This window comes from Zeus faber (genome assembly GCF_960531495.2).
Source record: "Zeus faber genome assembly, chromosome: 12".
Classification (NCBI taxonomy): domain Eukaryota; kingdom Metazoa; phylum Chordata; class Actinopteri; order Zeiformes; family Zeidae; genus Zeus; species Zeus faber.
In genome coordinates this window covers 30,029,225-30,052,244 of record NC_137196.1, presented here as the reverse complement: position 1 = coordinate 30,052,244, position 23,020 = coordinate 30,029,225, and the positions used below count along the sequence as shown (strand labels likewise).

Sequence of the window (23,020 nt, the reverse complement as noted above, 5' to 3'; positions counted from 1 at the left end):
CGCCAGGTCATTGAGTTGATCAGTTGCAGCAGAACAGCAGCTCTGTTGATCAGAACAAGTTTCACTCCCAAAGCGACGTCTGTTCGTCACGATGGAAGGTTCGACTCTTTTTTTTTGGAGGGTGGGTTCTTGACGGGGGAGGACTTCCTGTACGACGAGCGACAGGAGGAGCAGTGGGCTCTGAGTCGTGAGTGGAATCCTCAGGACGATCATTTCATTCTGTCAAAATCACTCGACATCACCCAAACCACCACACTCATCATGGATGGATGGAGGGATGGAGGGATGGATGGATGGAGGGATGGATGGAGGGATGGAGAGATGGATGGATGGAGGGATGGATGGAGGGATGGATGTCTATTTTGGTCTAATGATGATTCTAATCATATTGTAATGATACGTCTTAGAAATACCACAATGAACACAAGTCCTGGTCTGTAGAGAGGTTAGGGGCTGGACATTAAGAACAAGTACATGAAAAAAATTGAATAGTTGTCAGGGTCTGACGTGAACGGTTGCCCAGTAGCCATGGCAACCAGATTTGGGCCACTGTCAACCACCTTGTGTGGTCTGGTTGCCCATTTTGTCAACCACTTCATATATTTAAATAAATAAATAAATAAATAAATAAAATGAAATAAAATAAATTATACATATATACACCTCATATCAATATATAATAACTCTTAAATTAATGTTTAAATGGTGAAACAAGTGAGAATATAGTAATATGGATCATAATTGTTGGAAGGATTATTACCACACCATTATATAATAAACTCGGCAACCATTTTGTCCGTCTTGGCAACCAACAGCTTAGGATGCAACGTCCAGCCAAGACAACCTGCCATTCACACTTCCAATCCACATCCCATAGTTCCCAATAACACTGCAGACAGCGTAATAACGTGGTAATTATCATTATATTATTATCATATTCCTATAATTCATATTGCCCTCACCTGTCTGTGGAGGGCGGGCGTCCGTTGGCCCGGCTGACGGGGCTGTAGAAGCCGTCGGAGTGCTGGTGCGCGTGGTGGTGCTGCTGGTGGTGGTGGTAGGGGGCGCCGTGCCCCGCGCCCTCCAGGGGGCCGTTGGGTGACACGTCCAGGGGGGCGATGCGGGCGTACGGAGGCTCGTCCTCGCCGGGGCCCCCCGGGACCGGGCGCCCGGATGCAAAGTCCAGGATCTCGGCGTAGTCCCTCTCCCGGGCCTGCCGCTCCCTCAGCTCCCGGGTCTTGGCCTGGATCCTGAGTTCATTCATATTAATATTTATATTATTGATATGATTTCAGAATTATCCAATAGTAGTTTTTCATTCATATATATTTTTTATTAATATATATATTTTTTTTAAAGTATTTTTTCCCCTCCATGTTGGATGAAGGTCCCACCTCTCCTGCTCTCTCTTCATCCTCAGCGTCTCCTCCTCCGTCGCCTCCTCCGCCCTCCTCCTGCCGGAGGCCCGGTGCTCCATCTTCTCCCCGGTGCGCTCGTCCTTTCGGTGCTTTCCAAACCTGCGGGGCGTCGCAGCATGGTTACCATGACGACCACGACAGCCTCGCTAGCCTCTGCCTCCATCCATCCATCCGTCCCTACATCCCAAAATCCATCCATACATCCATCCATCATACATCCCGACACCCACCCACCATTTGTACCAATCTCGAGCCCTACATCCACCCATCCACACACTGGTCCATCCCTACGTCCACCCCTCCCCAAATTCCCCTTCATCCACCCATCCTTGTACCACCCACCTACCCAAATTCCCCCATTCCTCCACCCATCCACCCCCCAATAACCCTAAACCCATGCATCCACCCACCATCCAAACCCAACTTCCATACATCCACTCACCCATCCATCTATCCCTATATACTGTATATCCATCATGCATCCCTACATCCACCCCTCATCAATCCATTCACCTATACACCCATCCATCAATCATTTATCCCCATGCATCCACCCATCCCATCCCTATATCCATCCATCATGCATCCCCACCACCCACCCATCATCAATCCATTCATCCAACTTCCATCCATCCACTCACCCATCTTTCCATCCCTATATCCATCCATTATGGATCCCTACATCCACCCATCATCAGTCCATTCACACACACACACCCACCCATCCACCCATCCCCATATCCCTAAACCCACCCATCCCTAAATCCACTCTTACACTCTTACTTGTTTTTCTACTACATTTCACATATCTATACTTTTTACTCCATTATATTTCCGATACTAGTACTTAATGAAGTATTTGAGGCTCCATTACACCAGACTGGATGCGACGTTGACTTTTGCTTTAAAATACATTTAACACCAAGCGCTGAGTAGATATGTCACGGTGGTACCTTTACTGTGGAGTGTAAGAGTATTTGTACTTTTACTGCAGTACACACACACGTGCACGCACGCACACACACACACACACAGACACACAGACAGACACAGACACAGACACACACACACACACACCCCTTCAGTTTCTGGCCAGCTTCACTCTTTGCACGTGCCAAGATAACAGACTGGGTGTTGGTTAAGAGAGGGAGGGATGGAGGGAGAGGTGGAGAGGGGCTGATGGAGGAGAGGTGGCTGGCAGAGGGCTGTGTTTGAGGCTTGATGCTAATGAGGCTTTGATAGGAGTCCTGAGAGGACCAGAGGGGGCACGTGCACACACACACACACACACACACACACACACACACACACACACACACACACACACACACACACACACACACACACACACACACACACACACACACACACACACACACACACACACGTTAGAGTTGTTCCGTGACCAAAGGAACACCACAGTAAATCACTGATAACAAGGATGTCTGAAAAACATCAACTTAACATATCTCCCAAGAATACTAAAAAACTAAATAACGAGGAAGAAGAAAGTGCTGAACATCAAACCAGGTGTTAAACTGTTGGAATCACTTCAAGAGCAGTGATCAGGTTTTTGTTGGAAGTCATTTAAAATTGTGTAGAGGATGTTTGAAACGCAGGAGGACATTTTAAACCTTTTAACCCGCGAAAAAGTGGAAAAACACAGGACGAATGAAGGTGTTTTAATTCCGTGGGTAAAAGAGGCGGTGCCGGGGGCGTGGTCGTCCCGGGGGCGTGGTCGTCCCGGGGGCGTGGTCGTCCCGGCGGCGCAGCGCAGTGGCAGGGTGGGAGTCAAACGCAGCTCAGGCACTTAAAGGTGCAGTGCTTACAATTTAGGGAACGGACTTGGCAGAAATGGAATATAGTATTTGTAATGTGTTTTAATTAGTGTGTAATCAAAAAATAATCTTTGTGTTGGGCCTTAGAATGAGACGTTTTTATCTCCATAGGGAGCAGGCACGCTTCACGGAGGCCGCCATGTTGAACCACCTTTTTTTCTCTACAGTGGCCCAGAACGGACAAACCAAACAGCGGCTCTAGAGAGGGCCTCTCTCATTTTTCTGAAGGTTCCTTCAGCCCTTCGTGGTCTGCGTCTCCACAACGAAGATTATGCAAATGAGTCTGCGACGTATGGGAATCTGCTGGATTTCATCCTCAGCATAAATCACAGCTGTCAACACAGGGATTTGAAAACAAGGGACATGTTCCATCTCACAGGGGACGGGGGCGGCGTACGCCCCGGGGCCATTTTGTTTCATTTAATGAATGAACACATCTACATCAAAAAACAGACAAAAACACAGGTTTTGTTTTGTTTGGATTATCTGTTTTCGCCGAGCCATCGCCAACCCCCCCCTTTCAATAAATTTTTTTCCAAAGGTTAACGAGAGGGAGAGAGAGATTTACGGGAAAATATTTCAGTGGGAGGACAGCGGGAGAGGGTAAAATACGGGAGAATCCCGGGAAAAATGGGAGGGCTGACAGCTACGGCATTAATGCTCAATAAGGCCTGGACGTTGTCATCGGTCCATCTGTCGCAAGCTTGCTCCTGCTCCGTGTTGAACAAAAAAAAAAAACTATATACAGCTGGTTCGCCGCTGCAGATTAGAAACGGTGGCTGAAATAAAATGCCGCGAGTACTCGACCAGAAGTGTCCACCGCCCCCAAAGTTCCTGGACTTTTGAAAGGTACCACCCCCTGGAGCAGGGGCCAGACCCGTCCGTGGCCTGTTTAGAACAGCGGCGTGTTTAGAACAGCGCCGTGGCGTGTTTAGAACGGTGGCGTGGCGTGTTTAGAACAGCGCCGTGGCGTGTTCGAAGTGGCAGATTTCACACCTCCTGTTCCCGTCCACAGAGACGTATCGTTTCAGGCGGCAGAAGACCGGAGGCTGGACGGGAGGACAGGTTCTCTGACTCTGACTTGTGTTCTGTTGTGTATTTCTTCATTGAGGGGAGTAGAATACTTGTTTCAGTTTGCGCGTGGTCTCAGTTGGGCTCAGTTAAACAAAGTGCATCCAGACAAATGTATCATCAACAGTTTAGTTGTTTGAGAGGGAAAAACATTGGTAGTGCATTGGTTTCTGTATCGGCAGAAGGTTGCGGTGGAGCCATCCCTCGTCACCACACAAAACAAATCCAGTTCTTCGCTGATGGCTGTTCTGGATTTATTTCCCAGCTCCACACAAGTAGGAAACGAGATAATACCTTTCTATAGAAATAAATAGAAAGCAGCTCTCTCTCGTCCGGGACATCGGGCCACGCCCACTCCGCCAACGCCACGCTATTTATTTCCTCGTCTCACTGAGCTGGAGAACCAGACCTGGTGGAGCCAGAGTTTGAAGCGGCCGCTCTGGTTTCCCTGTTGCCGTTTATAGGCGTGGCTACGGCAGATCACCTAGCGCCCCCCGGAGGCCAAACATCATGTTGCCGCCCTTGAAAGTTGTTTATAAATAAAGTGTCTAATTTTACAAAATGCTGGTATAGTAGTTTTTAATTGTTTGGTACCGGTTTACCATACAACCCTGAGGAGGAGAGAGGAGAGAGGAAAGGAGGAAAGAGGAGAGGAAAGGAGGAGAGGAGGAGGGGAGTAGGGGAGAGGAGGAGAGAGGAAAGGAGGAAAGAGGAGAGGAAAGGAGGAGGAGAGGAGAGGAGAGAGGAAAGGAGGAAAGAGGAGAGGAAAGGAGGAGAGGAGGAGGGGAGAGGAGGAGAGAGGAAAGGAGGGGAGGAGGAGAGGAGAGGAGTAGGGGAGAGGAGGAGAGAGGAAAGGAGGAGAGGAGGAGAGGAGAGGAGTAGGGGAGAGGAGGAGAGAGGAGAGGAAAGGAGGGGGATGAGAGGAGGAGAGAGGAGGAGAGGAAAGGAGGAAAGAGGAGAGGAAAGGAGGAGAGGAGGAGGGGAGTAGGGGAGAGGAGGAGAGAGGAAAGGAGGAAAGAGGAGAGGAAAGGAGGAGGAGAGGAGAGGAGAGAGGAAAGGAGGAAAGAGGAGAGGAAAGGAGGAGAGGAGGAGGGGAGAGGAGGAGAGAGGAAAGGAGGGGAGGAGGAGAGGAGAGGAGTAGGGGAGAGGAGGAGAGAGGAAAGGAGGAGAGGAGGAGAGGAGTAGGGGAGAGCTCCTTAACTCTGCAGGATCTTACATTATATAACTTTGTGCTGTAGACGCTTCATGTCGAGGTCACTTCACTCAGCTGCGACTAAAGCAAATAAAGGGGAAACTTTGCGCCTCGATGAAAACAAGCACAGGTGGAGGGTGAACAGGAAGCCTGTGAAGCCCCGAGGCCCCCAACACGGGGCCCGGGGGCGTTAACTGCCGAAGGACCCAGAGTGTTTGTGTTTATTATTATCGGCCGCTCATCCCAAACGAAGACGGGCGCACGGAAGTGGAAGTCCTCCTATGTTGCGGATTGAATGAATTAGGAGAACATATCCGAGTGAAGATATAAACGTAAATACATATTTGAATAAAAAATGATGTCTTCTGCGACGGCCAACAGCGCCCACCTGTGGTCGTCGTCGACGACCAGTTGGTGAGACCCCAAACACACACACACGTACAGTATGTTCTCCTCCTACCTGAACATCTCTCCCAGGCCCTTCAGCATCCCCTTCTTGGCCTTGCTCTTCTCCTTCTCCTTCCCTCCCTCCGGCTTCTTCTTCTCCTTCTTCTCCGTCTTGTCGTTCTTCTTGTCGTCTTTGGGGCGGCCGGTGCCGTTCATCGCCAGCGGCTTCTCGGGCCCGGAGAGGGGGGTGAGGTCTGCCACCGTGGAGACTGAGTCCCGACCCGAGCGAGAGCTCTCCTCCGTGTCCTCCTCCACTGGAGGGCGGGGTGGAGGGAGGGATGGAGGGAATGGAGGATGAGGGAAGGTGGGGAGGGTGGAGGGAGGGATGGAGGGAATGGAGGATGAGGGAAGGTGGTGAGGGTGGAGGGAGGGATGGAGGAAGAGGGAGGGTGTTAAAGGGTGGAGGGAGGGATGGAGGGAATGGAGGATGAGGGAAGGTGGTGAGGGTGGAGGGAGGGATGGAGGGAATGGAGGATGAGGGAAGGGATGGAGGGAATGGAGGATGAGGGAAGGTGGTAAGGGTGGAGGGAGGGATGGAGGGAATGGAGGATGAGGGAAGGTGGTAAGGGTGGAGGAAGGGAATGGAGGATTAGGAATGGTGGTAAGGATGGAGGGATGAAGGAGGGATAGAGGGAATGGAGGATGAGGGAAGGTGGTAAGGGTGGAGGAAGGGTTGGAGAGATAGAAATATTCACATTTTAATAATATATATACTTTTATTTAAAAGTCCTGTTCAGGAATAATAATAAAAATATGTTCTAAGGCAAATTTGTTTGTTTTTAATGTCAAAGAACTTTTCACATCAACACGACTTCAGTGTTGGATTTATAAACAAAAAAAGAAAGAAAACAAATCGTAATTCTGTATTTTTAATATGAGTGCATCCGGAGGGGCGGGGCTTATCACGGAGGGGCGGGGCTTATCACAGAGGGGCGGGGCTTATCCGATGCGATCCCAGCGCCTCCTTACATGTCTCCATGCCCTCGTCGTCCTCCTCGCCGTTCGCCTGCCGGTCGTAGGACTTGTCGATGGCCGCCCGGAAGCTGTCGTTGCAGCCGCGGCCCCGGACGACGCGCGGGCGGGGCCGGTGGAACGGGAGGTCGCCGTGCAGCGTCGCCTCGGCAACGGCCGTCTGGAGGCTCTCCAGGGAGCTGGACTTCTTCAGGCCCAGGGACGGACCCACGTCCCGGGTGGACGAACCTGGGGGAGGACGGGGACACATGAGACGGAAAGACAGGAACCCAGACACACCCCGTGAGGAGAGCTAAAGCTAAAGCTAACGCTAAAGCTAAAGCTAACGCTAATCTAACCTCTCCTGGAGTGTTCATTTACTGTCATACTGGGAGAATATTGCATATGAGTGTAATCATACAGGATCTTTGTCACTCAATTATAAAAGTCACTCAAATTTGGCAACCATTTTGTCCAGTCTTGGCAACAGACTTGCCTGCGCGTGGTTGCCGACTTGGCAACCGGTTCGCGGAGTCAGTGGGCGTCGTTTCCCGAGCGTGTTCAGCACAACCTGCACTCCCTCAACCTCAACCGACAGTTTCTCCTTATTAGCGTGCGTGTGCGGTTCGAATCCACCCAAACAAATCAAACTCTCCCCAATAATTGTTCAAAAACATATATTTCCAGATGAGACAGGGTGTCGTGAACGCCGCCACACCAGCCATCTTTAAAACAAGGGAGAATGGGATGGATTCCATCCCCTCCCGGATTCAATGGCGACGGACGGTTTGTTCAACATGGCCGCCAGCCGCCAAGGATTCCCTTGAGCCCCCCGGGGACGATGGCTCTGCTTGGTTTGGACACACTGTGAGGTCGTCATGGCGACCAGACGGTTCCACGCCGCAGTCCTTACCTGGCAGGTTGTCGGGGCGGGGGGTGAGGTTAATCTCATCCGCTACTGTTAAAGGGAAGGGAGGAGAGGGGGGTGGAGCACAGACATTTAGTGGATGAGGTTAGAAAAACGTTCCGACATGCAGCAGCATTCCAGCATCACAACAAGCCGAGCGAGGGTGGAGGCAGGCGGAGGAGAAGAAAGGGGGCGGGGCTTGTCTCGGTTTTGGTTCAGCGTTAGTTCGTTACGAGCGAGCGTGGTAGGTAGAGCATTGGTGTAGGCTAGTTGGAGGTGTGGCTGAGAAGAGTTGTGGTTGGGTGGAGGTTTAGGGTGGAGGTGTGTTTAGGTGAATGTCTTGGGTGTTGGTGTGGTTGGGTGGAGTTTTACAAAGTGGCTGGAGGTTTTTGGTGGAGGTGTGATGGAGTTTTGTAGGTCGGGTGAAGGTATGGTTAGGTAGAGTGTTGGTGTAGATTGGCCAGGATGGAGGTTTGGGTGGAAGAGTTGCATGGAGGTGTAGTTGGGGGGGTTGAGATAAAGGTGTGTCTGCGGAGGTTGGCTGGAGGTCTCGGGTGAAGGTGTGGTTGGGTGGAGTTGTAGAGTGGGTGGAAGCTTTGGGTAGAGGTGTGGTGGAGTTTTGTAGGTTGGGTGAAGGTGTGGTTAGGTAGAGTGTTGGTGTAGGTTGGTTTGAGGTGTGGTTGGGTGGAGGATCCAGGTGGCGGTGTGATTGGCTGGTGAGTGGTTGGGCTGGAAGAGTTGGGTGAAGGTGTGGCTGAGTGGAGTTGTAGAGTGGGTGGAGGATTTGGGTGGTGGTGGTGCACTTAACCAGCTAATTCTTAGCACCTGGGCTTTACCACAACCCCCCTCGCCGAGCGTTAAGATGGCGTCTCCCGCCGTGGAGCACGGCTGCATCCGAGGCGGCGGCAGCTTTGATATGGCGCCCGGATGGTGTTATTATGGGATGCGGGGAGGGGAGGGAGGTGATAAAATGGTTGGTTTCCCTCAGAGTGAAGCGCAGCGCGGTGCTCACACCTCATGTCGCTTTCATCACAGGAATCACGTCAAGGTTCCGATCAAATCCTTAGAAATGACGTTTAAAGGAGACGTGAGGAGCGGGTACGAGGATTATTAGAATAATAAACGCGACTCAGCGCAGAATTATTTTAAACTTTTGGAAAATTCAGATAAAAATCTTCATCGTTTCAATGTTTTCAGCTCCAGAGTCACCGGCAAAATACTTGACAGAGGGTTCTAGAGGTTGAATCAGGTCTTGGGTGGAGGTGTGGTTGGGTGAAGGGGTGGTCGGGCGGGGAGTTGGGTGGTTAGGTGGAGGCGTGGTAGGCTACGTGGAGGTTTTGGGCGGAGTTCGGTGGAGGTTTTGCAGGTGTAGGTTGGGTTGGGTTTTTTGGGTGGAGGGGTCTTGATGGTGTGTTTAGGTGAAGGTTTTGGGAGGTGTTGGGAGTGTGAGCATGAAGGTGTTGGGTGGAGGTGTGCCCACCCAGGTCCATGCTCTTGGACTTGTCGATCTTGAGGATCTGTCGGAGGTGTGTTTGGGTGAAGGTGTCGGGTGAAGGTGTGGTAGGTGTTGGGTGGAGGTGAGCTCACCCAGGTTCATGCTCTTGGACTTGAGGATCTGTCGGAGGTGTGTTTGGGTGAAGGTTTTGAGAGGTGTTGGAGTGTGAGGATGGAGGCGTTGGGTGGAGGTGTGCTCACCCAGGTCCATGCTCTTGGACTTGCGGGTCTTGATGATCTCCAGCTGAGCGGCGTCTCCAAACTGCTTGGTGCGTTTCTCTGACATGCTCTGACGACCAAAGCCTTCCCTCTGGAAGGAGCCATCGTCCTCTGAGAGCAGAGAGCTGGAGAGAGAGAGAGAGAGAGAGAGCGCTCAGAGGTAAGAGCAGTGGATCCATACACGATCATATAGAGCGATAGAGCAAAATACAGTGAAATACAGAGCGACAGAACAGTAGTTATAGAGCAATAGAAAAAGCGAAATATAATATAGAGCAATATGCTGTCCTATATAAGAAAGAGCGATAGATAGATAAAGTGATAGAGAGTAATAAATAACAGTGATTTATAGATAGGAGCAATATATAATACAGAGCAATAGATAGAGCGATGTATTATAGAGGGATAAATCAATAAAACAATATGGAGCAACAGAGTAACGTATAACATGTAACAAAAGATGCGCAAAAGATGTAACAATATATAATACAGAGCAAAAGATGTGAGAGCGATATTAAGATAGAGTGATGATATTTAGAGATATAACAGATAGAGCGATAGATAAAACCAGGATGGACATGGAGGCAGAGGATGAGAGCACATTTGCAAAGAAAGAAAACAATATAATACAGGATAATTAAAGCGCCCCCCCGGTAGTCCTCACCTGTTGTTGTGATTGGCCGGCTCTGTGGCCCAGGGGGGCGGGGTCAGGTCGGAGGCCACGCCCACATCGTCATGGGAACTGGAGGAGGACTGGTCGGAGAGGTGGGGGGGCGGGAGGAGGAGGGGAGGCGGCCGGTCGTCCTCGATGATGACGGTGTCGTCCTGCGGCATGTTGACGGTGGGAGACAGCTGGTAGAGCCCTGCAAACAAGATGGCCGTCCCCAGGTGAATTAAGAGCAGTGGTCGACCGATATGGGTTTTCGATGGCTGCTGTCGATACCGATATTTAGAGAGCAGGGGTTCGATGGCCGATATATAACACCGATATCATGGTTTTTTTGCATCTGATAAAATACAACAATTTAATAATAATAATGACAAAATTGCTGAAGTCAAATGAACATTTATTTAACACTAATGTTATTATCTGCATTGTCTCTGCACTGCACTTATTTTGAATAAAACACATAACAACTAAATAAATGTCCACAGGTGTCATAAAGTCTGGTCGGGCCGTTACAGAAGTGCAGGGCAGCCCCTTAACTCAGTAGTGTTAAAAAAAATAGTTCCATACAAGTCAGGAAACAATCTAAAATAACAACACAGGAAAAACAGAACGGACGCACGGTGCAGCGCTGTCTGGAGGACAAATAGATACCTCCACTCCAATCCTCTGAGTGAGGTTTACGTTTCGCCACAAATACAAAGTATTTCCAAACAGCCCCCCTGCTGTTTTATTTGTCAACCAAAAGCGCTCGCGGAGGCTCTGCACCCGCCATCTTTAATGAGCAAACGCCATGACAACCAGAGCGAATGAGACGAGAGACGAGAAGAAGTCAGCACTGTGAGGGAGGGAGAGGAGGCGGAGCTATGTGGGCGCTGCAACGGGGCGTGTGAGGGAGGAGGCGGGGCTATGTGGGCACTGCAGCAGTACATGTGACTCGCTGTCGGAGAGAAGAGAGTTCAAGTTCAAGTTCAAGTTCAAGAGATTATTTGTCACATACATATACATACGTTCATACATATATGCAGTGAAATGTCATGACACCCGGTGATTACGCACAATAAGCTCTATAAATACAAAAAAATACCAAAGAGCAGGGAAGCAGCTGCTACCGCTATATCCACAGTGCAGAAAATGGGTAATGAAACGGTTTCAAATATTCATAATCCATATGTACAGAAATATTCATGCAGATGACCTCAACATGCGCAGATTTTGGCCAAATTAATTAGTCGACCACTAATTAAGAGACAAAGCAACTCCCCCAAAAAATGAAAAAAAGGACCTAACATCAGTGATGTCACTTGAGGCCTGGAGTTTGGGTTTATGCTCGGCGCCATCTCGGCAAGAAACGGAACAAGGAGTTTCTAAATTTGGGCAGTGGGGCGGAGCCTTGGTCGGAGGAAGCAAGACGGACACACCCACCTTGCCCGAACGCGAAGGAGAGACCAATCAATCAATGTAACCACGCCCCCAAATATACACATTCTTACGCCTTGATATCTGCTTCATGGAGAAATTATTTTCGAAATCACAACCCAGACTCCAGTTAGATATAAACAGATATTTAGACACTAAAGTCTTGTGGAACTAAGTGTTGACTTCTCGGGAGAAGTTTCTACTTTTTCCATTGTCTTCCATTCGGTCAGAGGTTTCCTCCAGCAGTATATAGTGGCCGTTAGAGGAACTGCAGTTTAAAGCTCTACGCCAGTGGCTCTGCGTGGCTTCCTGTCCTCTGCCCAAAACTTGAAGGACGCATCACTCGGTGGCCTCGATGTCCCAGCATGCATTTCAACGACAACGCAACGACGGAGGAAAACGCACCAAGTTGGTCCTTCCAGAGAGAAAACAAATCACAGACAGTCGCTCGAGGGCTTCAATAAGTGACAAATGACCGTGATGCACTTAAACTTTTGGCAAGATACGGTTGAATGTTTTTTCCAGACCAATACGTCTTCATTTGTGGAGAGACTTCGGTGTAATGTAGGAACCAGCAGAGTGCCTACAACCACAGAAAATAAAAGCCACATGTGTCTGAGGACAGAAAAGTCATTTTTTAATTTGCTGTTTTCTGGACTTGGCCGACCTGCGCCGGGCGCCATCGTTATGAAAAATGAGCGAGCGCGGCAGCTGGATCTATTAAAGAACCATTAAAGTCAGAATTTTCTGTGTGGTAAAAATGGTTCGAGGTGCAGTCCCCTCATCAAGAAAACTCAAAAACATGCTCTTAATTTGAAGAAAAACGGATGGATGTGGAAAAGCTTTTTTCAATGATGTCAACTCCGATTCACTACTTCACGCTGTTTTTATCCGATAAACCTTGGGAAGTTAAACGGAAATGTCTACATCGATGGACAATAAAGTTATAATGCATCCGAAACGGCTCCTATTTTGAAAGTGTCTATTGGAAAAAAAAATGTACAGTGTATTTCAAAACGCATCTCCAGTGGCTTTTATTGAGAACGATTGATGATGAAATATCACTTATTGCTGATGTCAAAAAGCACATTCCATGGCTTTTACTTTGAAGGATTTACTACGAACTAAGACTCATTGCTGATGTCATAATGCGTGTCCAGTGGCTTTTAATTTGAAGACTTCCCTATGAAATAACACTCATCGCTGATGTCATAATGCATGTACAATGGCTTTTAATTTGAAGGATTTGCTATGAAAACGCTCATTGTCGATGTCATAATGCGCGCCCAGTGGCTTTTAATTTGATGGATTGACTGTGAAGCGACAATGAATGAGAAGAAACCTTAATTGTGAAAGGTGTGTGTGTGTGACCACGGAGCCGTTCTTCATCCAGTTCTCACAGTTCCTCCTCCTCCTCCTCCTCCTTCAGGGAAAAGTAAGAAGTTTGCTCGTGGCCAATCAGCTGATGGCGAGCGCAGTTTGGCAGCGCGCACAATGGAAGCGCTGTGTCACAACACAAGCATTAATTCAAGCTGCGCCCTCGCAAATACAGATTAAGGAAAAGAAGAAGGGAAAAAAAAGAGGAATAGAGAAGGGAGAGAAAGGCAGAATCCCTCTTTTCTCCGCCTGAAAAGCACGTCTTAAGAACTCCCATTGATATGCAGCGCATGACGGTGTAATCTGGATGGAGGGATGGAGGAGGGAGGGGGCGGGGAGGACGGATGGAGGAGGGACGGAGGAGAAGGGAGGGGAGAGGGATGGCGTAAGGAGGGAGGAATGCAGTGGGAGGGAGAGAAGAGAGATGGAGGGAGGAGGGATGGAGTGGGAGAGAGGGAGTGAGGGAGAGAAGATGGAGGGATGAGGGAGGGATGGAGTAGAAGTGAGGGAGAGAAGATGGAGGGATGGAGAGAAGAGGGAGGGATGAGAGAGGGATGGAATGGGAGGGAGGGATGGAGTAGAAGCGATGGAGAGAAGGATGGAGCAAGGAGGGAGGATGGAGGGGGGAGGGAGGATGGAGGGAGGGAGGATGGAGGGAGTGTTCATGGTGTCATTTCTTTTTTTCTCTTTTCGAGGGACGAGGAGCTGATGTTTGGTCTGAGAGGAGTGTGTGTGTGTTAGTGTGTGTGTTAGTGTGTGTGTTAGTGTGTGTGTTAGTGTGTGTGTTAGTGTGTGTGTGTTAGAGTGTGTGTTAGAGTGTGTGTGTGTTAGAGTGTGTGTGAGTTAGAGTGTGTGTGAGTTAGAGTGTGTGTGAGTTAGAGTGTGTGTTAGAGTGTGTGTGTGTGTGTGTTAGTGTGTGTGTGTTAGTTAGAGTGTGTGTGTGAGTTAGAGTGTGTGTGTGTGTTAGAGTGTGTGTGTGTGTTAGTGTGTGTGTGTTAGTGTGTGTGTGTGTGTTAGTGTGTGTGTTAGAGTGTGTGTGTGAGTTAGAGTGTGTGTGTGTTAGTGTGTGTGTGTGTTAGAGTGTGTGTGTGTGTTAGTGTGTGTGTTAGAGTGTGTGTGTGAGTTAGAGTGTGTGTGTGTTAGAGTGTGTGTGTTAGAGTGTGTGTGTTAGAGTGTGTGTGTTAGAGTGTGTGTGTTAGAGTGTGTGTGTGGAGAGTTTCTGCTTTAACAGGAGAGTTGTGATAAAAAGTTTTTAGAAAAACCCTCCGTCTATACTCATGTTCATTCCACACACACACACACACACACACTCTAACACACACCCCCCCAAAGTGAAGGTGAATCCAGAACATGACCCAACTACTAAAGCCTTTACAACAGCACTTATAACAGTGTGTGTGCGTTATTTGTCATGGATTTGCGACATTGCATGAAGTCCCGAACGGCGCGCGCGCGCGCGCACACACACACACACACACACACACACACACACACACACACACACACACACACACACACACACACACACACACACACACACACACACACACACACACACACACACACACACACACACACACACACACACCTCGTTCCGCGTCTTCCAATTCACCGTCAGAGGAACATGAATAAAAACATAAGCACAGAAAGCTTCTGTTTCAGCGCCAGCTGCCCGAGGGCTCGCCATCCCATAATACCAGCAGCAGGTGTTTGTTGTCATGGCGATAGGTTAGAAGGTAAGATAGATGCCTTCACATTTCTTACACCATCGCCTGATTGCTAATTATCGGAGCACTGATGGCAGAATCATTAGTTTCTATGCTTTATATTTACCGCCTAACAACCTGCTAGATCACATGTATCAGTCATTTATCAAAGAACCCTCTAGAGCGCCCCTAAGATAGAGAAAACATCATAAAGTGACCTCTAGAGCGCCCCTAAGATAGAGAAAACATCATAAAGTGACCTCTAGAGCGCCCCTAAGATAGAGAAAACATCATAAAGTGACCTCTAGAGCGCCCCTAAGATAGAGAAAACATCATAAAGTGACCTCTAGAGCGCCCCTAAGATAGAGAAAACGGCATAAAGTGACCTCTAGAGCGCCCCTAAGATAGAGAAAACATCATAAAGTGACCTCTAGAGCGCCCCTAAGATAGAGAAAACGGCATAAAGTGACCTCAAGTCTGCAGTGCGCATAACAGAGAAAATGGTGTAAAGTAGCCTTCTACAGCGCCCCTTCGACAGATAAAACAGTGTAAAGTGCCCTTTAGCACAGTCCTACGATAAAGACAACAGCGTTAAGTTCCCTCTAGAGCGTCTTCATGACAGAAAACTGTACGACAGAGAAAATGGTCTACAGTGCCCTCTAGAGTGCCCCCACGACAGCGAAAACAATGTGAATATGTTGAAGAATATCGCCGGTGGCCAGCGTAGGGTTGTTCTTTTTGTCACTGCAGCTAGTCACCAGCTCGTCCACCTCCTTTGCAGTGTAACCCATTAGGATTCCTGGTTTGCCCCTGGCTACAGATTCTCGCCTCCCTTTGGAGTGTACTCACTAGTACTAGTACCACATGTTTGCCTTTTTTTTGGCAGCTAGGACACCAGGGCCTGTTGGCCGTGAACACAACCTTGGATGTCAAGCACGAGGTTCTTCCCAGGTCGCCTCCATCTGGCTTCCACGTATGCACTCGCAAGTTCTAGAGATTATTTTCCACATACATATACAGTACATACGGTCATACATATATGCAGTGAAATGTCAAGTTCCGTGCAGGTGATGAAGTAGCATCACAGGCCGCCCGGATCTTGATTCCATATTTTGCGGGTCTGGATGGTTTGTAGCGCCTGCCTAAATGGCATAAGCTCCCTCCTTGCCGTCAACAGTAACGCTGGGCCCAGGGATCTTGGTGCGATGTTGAAACAGAAACAGCAGGGCCCGGTTGGAGGAAGACAGCGGGAAGGTATACAGCAAACCTTTTTATTTTAACCTTTTCGCCAACAGCAACTGGAGTGTAGTACAATGGTACAGCGGGGTGACTGCCCCAGTCTGTCGCTCGGGTTGACTCCCAATAATTGAAAAATAACACTCTATGTCAACAAAATAACAGAGTTTAGTCCATTAAGATGATGTCCAACCTCCCCTAGGAGAGTGGTTTTCCCTTTTAGACCTTTAACGTCCCCAGTGGGCTGAACAGCAGTTCAATAAACAGGGCCAGCGTGTGCTTTAACAATAAATATCCACCAGATGTGAGCGCTGTAGTTCTCCCCAGGGCGTCGTAGGGACCACTCGGCCTTCCTCAAGCCATCGAGGGCTACATTTGGCTCACCCAATGGAGGCAATTTGATCAGAGCCCCACCAGATCAGGGCTAAATCTGCCAACGACATGGGATCGGAGCTGGACTCAAAGCGGTGTTCGGTATTCATGGGGTTTGAAGGATCGCTGAGCCAGGCTTTAACCCTCCGCGGGCGTACGATCGCCCAGGGACAGGCCAGCAGGTTGCCTCCGCTCTGCTTGGGCACCCCATGTTTCCGGCTGATTCTCATCGGGATGACTGGCACCATCATCCCAACCAGAGGTCTCCAAACTATTTTCAACTTTCACTTTTTAAGGCAAACTGTTCAACATTTATCGATGGCCACTTCTTTTCTACTGCCGATAGTAATTCTCCTCAACTTTAAAGAGGGACCTTAGTCAAAAATCACATTTTGCAAAAATCGATGGTTGGCAATATTATCGAACAAAAATGATAAAAACATGTGACTTTGAAAATATTAAGTTTAAAAGAGGCCATTTCCATGCTTCCATAAATCACATTTGGCTAACATTCATTGTGAATTTTTATAAATGACTCAGAAGTTGGTTTGGACAAAAGTGCTTCAGACCTTCAAGCTGTGAGAAGAGCCTGGATGGTGTCAGCCTCCACGTCCACCCAGACGGACAAGACTTCAACCAAAGACAACATCGCTTCAGGACCAATGGAGGATGATATGGAGGAGCAACTGGATTCCAAGTGGACTCTGAACCCTTCAAATCACCAAACTGGGATGGTCCAAGCTCAACAAACCCCAAACCTCCAAACTGAACCGGTTCATGACTCTGCACCTTTGTAGCGCGAACCAAGCCTCAAAACCCGTTCATTTCAGGACAATACAACACCGCCATTTCTAGTCCATTTCAAATGGATCTACAAGGCACCTAGTGGGCCTAGAACCCATGAAATGACCAAACAGGGACGGCCAAACCTCAAACCTCTGGAATTCAAACTTTAGCAGACCGCCAAGACTTAGTTTCCTAAAAATTAATGATTTCAAGCCAATACAACACCCCTGAAGGACAAATGAAGGACCATCTTTGAATGGACCACTAGGTCCACTCGGCCATTTCAAATGGATCAGAAATGGACCCAGTGGACATCGAACACATCAAATGGTTGAACTGGGACGCTTCACATCCAGAAGACCAAATATTAACCCCCTGATCCGACCGCGCCCTCCTCACCCAGGGTGCGCGGCAGCGTCCCGGGCCGTGGTGTCAGGTTGTCGTCCAGACCCTCCAGGCCTGCGTACAGCGAGTGGGAGATGCGGCGCTCTTGGTCGTCCAGGGACGAGGGGCCGGTCTGAGGGAACGCCATCGGGCTGCTGGGGGCCTCGCCCTGGGGGTCAGGGGGGGAGAGAGAGAGCGAGAGCGTGTGTTTACCTTCATGTTGGGTGTTAGTGATGACACAAGCTGAACTGCCTACACAAACAAGTTGAAGGTCAAACCCAAAACGTTTGATTATTTCGATTCCTTGTTCATCATTATGTTTATACTATGATTGGCACATTATATTGGTCTTTAGTTTATTTCTGTTTTATTGTCAGGGTTATTTTCATCATATATTGTTCATTTTTAGGCTTATCTGTCGTGACTACTATAAAATGAGGCAATCAATCAAATAATTGACCCAAGATCTTCCCAGAAATGATCAGCTCCTCTACATGGCCGGTGCTTCCCATGATGCTTTGAGGCAACTCCGATAGCCAAATACGGAACAAAACACAGCTGACCCTAAACCCCCGTCGGATCAGCGGCGATAACGCGATCAGGCACCGATCGATACCGCCGGCAAATCGGCCTAATCGATGAGGATAAGGAGGCGGGCCGTCGCCCCGTGGCCCGGGAGGCCATCCCATGATGGATGGACGGACGGAGCACTCGGGGGGGGGGGAAAGCAATCGGCCGTGTTTGGTCACCATGACGACCGCCAACTGCCAGACTCCGATAAGAGAGCGTCTCCTCGTCGGCTTCCAAAAGGTCCATTGATTGGATGTTCGGTGTAAATAAAGGTTTTAGAAATGAACACTGACATTTACCTGCTGCCCCCAATGTGTCATCTATGTCATCTGATTAATTATTAATATTTGTATATCCTGCTTTATTTTATTTTTTTACTAATACTCTTTTTATTTTGAATCATATTAAACAGTTGTTTTTTTTGACGATCTAAATTCATTGTTTTCTATATGTATTTAATATACAGTGTATTATAACTGATCTTATTAATTGGTATTCTGCTGCAGGTTACGCCTGGAGTGCTTAGCGCGGACACGCGCACGCGCACACACACACACACACACACACACACACACACACACACACACACACACACACACCTATACAACTCTAGGCCTTTGCATTCAATTAGCAGCACGGCCAAAGGGGAAATCAACACTAAAACACTGGTGAGAGAGGACACACACACACACACACACACACACACACACACACACACACACACACACAATACTCACACAATACTCTGAATATCAAAATATTCATTAATAAACAGTGCACACACACAGTTTTACAAACACTTCCACACGTTCATTCACTCGTCCACAAATGCAACAACACACACACACACACAGTCAAACACTGAATACCGTGCATATTGAGACAATTCATATACCGTGCACACACACTGCTCCAGGCCTTTGTATTTGATTAGCAGCACGGCCAAAAGGGAAATCAACAGTAACACACTGGTGAGAGAGCACACACACACACACACACACACACACACACACACACACACACACACACACACACACACACACACACACACACACACACACACACACACACACACACACACACACACACAGGTGTTGGCGAATGTCAAATTGCGCTCAGAGGTTTTGGGGCACGTTGCGTAACTCCTCCCGCTTTCCCCAGTGTTTCCAGTATTTATTTTTTTCCCCCAGAATCCTCGGGGGCGTCGGAGCCAAGAGAGGCGTGGTCATGTGACCTGCGGTGCCCGGCAGCCATGTCTAAATCACACAGCGAGACAACGAGCGTCTGTTCTCAGCGTTTAAATGGTTTTAAAAAAAATCTGATCTGGAAAAAAGTTCAAATTTAAAAAGCTGTGAGAAATTTAGAAAATGACACAGATTATTAATAATAATATGAATATTATTACTTATTTATTACTATGTTATATTTGTAGTATTCTATATTTTACTGTTTTCACACCAAAATTAGCTAAAAAAAGGCGACTGACACCTTTCCCATTGTCAGGAGAAATGTTTTTTTTTTCCTGGTTCATCACGTTCAACGTCACAAACATAAACCAAAATGAGCGAGTCGACCCGGGTGTCCTGTTCATATGTAAGTCATGTGTTCATATGTAAGTCATATGTTCACATGTAAGTCATGTGTTCATATGCAAGTCATGTGTTCATATGTAAGTCATGTGTTCACATGTAAGTCATGTGTTCATATGTAAGTCATATGTTCACATGTAAGTCATGTGTTCACATGTAAGTCATGTGTTCACATGTAAGTCATATGTTCACATGTAAGTCATGTGTTCACATGTAAGTCATGTGTTCACATGTAAGTCATGTGTTCACATGTAAGTCATGTGTTCACATGTAAGTCATGTGTTCACATGTAAGCCAGATGTTCACATGTAAGCCAGATGTTCACATGTAAGTCATGTGTTCACATGTAAGTCATGTGTTCACATGTAAGTCATGTGTTCACATGTAAGTCATGTGTTCACATGTAAGTCATGTGTTTATATGTAAGTCATATGTTCACATGTAAGTCATATGTTCACATGTAAGCCAGATGTTCACATGTAAGCCAGATGTTCACATGTAAGTCATGTGTTCATATGTAAGTCATATGTTCATATGTAAGTCATATGTGCACATGTAAGTCATATGTTCACATGTAAGTCATGTGTTGATATGTAAGTCATATGTTCATATGTAAGTCATATGTTCACATGTAAGTCATATGTTCACATGTAAGTCATGTGTTCACATGTAAGTCATATGTTCACATGTAAGTCATATGTTCACATGTAAGTCATATGTAAGTCATATGTTCACATGTAAGTCATATGTTCACATGTAAGTCATATGTTCACATGTAAGTCATATGTTCACATGTAAGTCATATGTTCACATGTAAGTCATATGTTCACATGTAAGTCATGTGTTCACATGTAAGTCATATGTTCACATGTAAGTCATATGTTCACATGTAAGTCATATGTTCACATGTAAGTCATGTGTTCACATGTAAGTCATATGTTCACATGTAAGTCATATGTTCACATGTAAGTCATGTGTTCACATGTAAGTCAAATGTTCATATGTCTATGAAACTCGGGTGTAACCTTACCCACTAATGACAAATGGCGGATGTTAGCAAGTGTTACAGGGTTTTTGGTGCAGTAGGAAAGGGGTATATTTGTACTATTCTATACCAGTACCAGTAGAAGTACTACTAAACTGTAGTATCAGTAGTAGTACTACTACACTGTAGAACAAGTAGAGGTACTACTATACTGTAGTACCAGTAGAGGTACTACTCGAATTGTAGTTCCATTAGAGGTACTACTACACTTTAGTACCAGTAGAGGTAGTACTACACTTTAGTACCAGTAGTAGTACTACTACAGTATCTCACCTCGCTGTGCTTGTTGACGCGCCGTGCCACGATCAGCTGGATCCTCCCTCTCTTGTTCCCCTCTGTGGACATGGACTTGCGCAGCGTTTCCATGGCGTCCTGGTTGCTTTTGCCCAGAAGCGACTCTGCGTTGACGGCGATCAGCTGGTCGTTCACCCTCAGCCGGCCGTCCTACGCCAAACAGGAAGTGACACGCGGCCGGGATGAGACCCACAGGAAGCAGACGGGACGAAGCCGCCGAGGCACGGAGACGGATCCACCGTCAAAAACGGTCTAACCGATATTGAAATATGGATGACGCCTAAACAGGATCATGATCGCCCAATTATGGAACGATTAAAACCCGGCAACCGTTTTGTCATGGCAACCGGCAGCCATGTGCATGCATGGTTGGCAACTTGGGCAACCGCTTCTAAAAAGTGAATTCTGCTCAGATTGGTGTCGTTTGGTTGCATCGTGCGTTTTGGATCCAGGCTAAAAACAGTCGTTGTCAAATGTTTGTGAAATGAACGATTGGGGGGCTGATGCCCAACGGCATCATGGGAGCTGGGGAGCGTCCGCATGGTTTCTATGTCACTATGAACGGGTTCTTAACCTAAAGGAAGTCGGTACCAAGAGCCGGGCCCCGGAAACACTCATCACCGCACCAATGAAGGACAGGAATAGTCCTGGATTGGAAAGTCCAGGCGCGTCCAGGGCGTGTGACCAGACATTCCCGCGGGAACATCAGTGTTTCCGGGGTTTTACTTTAATTCCCGGCGGGGGGGCGGCTTTGCTCAAACATAAACATGGCGTCCTCGGAGCACTCGGGGGTAGGAGCGCCGATTAGGGGCCCTGTGTTACTTGATATGCGAAAACCTCGGGAGCGCTTTGAGCCCCAGCGCAGGTGGAAGGGGCCGACGCGGCCCCTGGCGCTAGCGGTCAGCAACAACCCCGCCGCAGCGTTTGGATGGCTTTTAAGGAGCTTTTAAGGAGCTTTTAAGGAGCTTTTAAGGAGCTTTTAAGGAGCATTACCCTGCGCTGTCAACACACTGCCGAGTGAAGACACTCAACAGCTGAGAGGTGGAGGACTCCATCATGGACGACTCTATCATGGAGGGCCAGGGAGTCCAGTTATATTACGCTGCGAACTCCGCCACCATAACACAGAAACCACCTGGGCGCCGACAAGGGGAAGCATTTCCCATGATGCACTTGGGCCTTTCTTGGGCTTTGTAACAAAGAAGTGGCCCCAACCATTTATTTTTACAAACATGTGACTCTTTTTGAGTCCTTTGGTCCTGGAACCAAACGACACCAATCTTACCTTGCAACTGGCCCCTGCTTGGCAACTGCCCCTGCTTGGCAACTGCCCCTGCTTGGCAAGTGGTACCTGCTTTGCAACTGCCCCTGCTTGGCAACTGGTACCTGCTTGGCAACTGCCCCTGCTTTGCAACCGGCCCCTGCTTAGCAACTGGTACCTGCTTTGTAGGTAGCCCCTGCTTCGCAACTGGTCCCTACTTTGCAACTGGCCCCTGCTTGGCAACTGGCCCCTGCTTGGCAACTGGCCCCTGCTTGGAAACTGGTACCTACCTTGCAACTGGCCCCTACTTGGCAACTGGCCCCTACTTGGCAACTGGTCCCACCCTTGCAATTGGTTCGCACCTTGCAGCCGACCCCCATCTTGCAGCTAGCCCCCACCTTGCCGGCGACCCCCACCTTGCAGGCGGCTCCGCCATTGATAATGGACTTGACGAAGATGCCCAGGTCGGCGTGGTTCTCCTTGGAGCGGTTCCCCTTGACGCTGACGCCCAAACCGGCCGAACCAGAGTCGCTGAGCGGGATCTCGAAGGTCAGGAACTCCCTGGTTCCATCCGGGGTCAGAACCAACTCGTCCTCCTCCAGCTGCTGACGGAGGGGGCAGAGGGGGGGGGGGAGACGATGCATGGACACATTAGCGGTTAACGAACTAGTGGAAATCACTGAATTGGAGGTGAATGGAGCTGATCAAGGAGCAGGAAGAACAAATGCTCAATTCCTCAGCAGATATGGTGACGTTTAAAACCGTATGGTGTGATAT

General features: G+C 48.3%; 1 protein-coding gene across 1 annotated transcript in view; it reads right to left on the bottom strand.

Annotated features, from left to right (window-relative positions):
• LOC307238418 (partitioning defective 3 homolog) overlaps positions 1-23,020 on the bottom strand; it is a gene marked incomplete at its 3' end in the record, with an annotated part of 153,843 nt that overhangs the window by 36,680 nt on the left and 94,143 nt on the right. Inside the window, 9 exon segments of the mRNA XM_080011387.1 lie at positions 963-1,250; positions 1,395-1,517; positions 5,980-6,220; positions 6,936-7,166; positions 9,520-9,662; positions 10,202-10,400; positions 17,500-17,653; positions 20,962-21,132; positions 22,660-22,848. Of these exon segments, the coding sequence (XP_079867513.1) occupies positions 963-1,250; positions 1,395-1,517; positions 5,980-6,220; positions 6,936-7,166; positions 9,520-9,662; positions 10,202-10,400; positions 17,500-17,653; positions 20,962-21,132; positions 22,660-22,848 (1,739 nt within the window).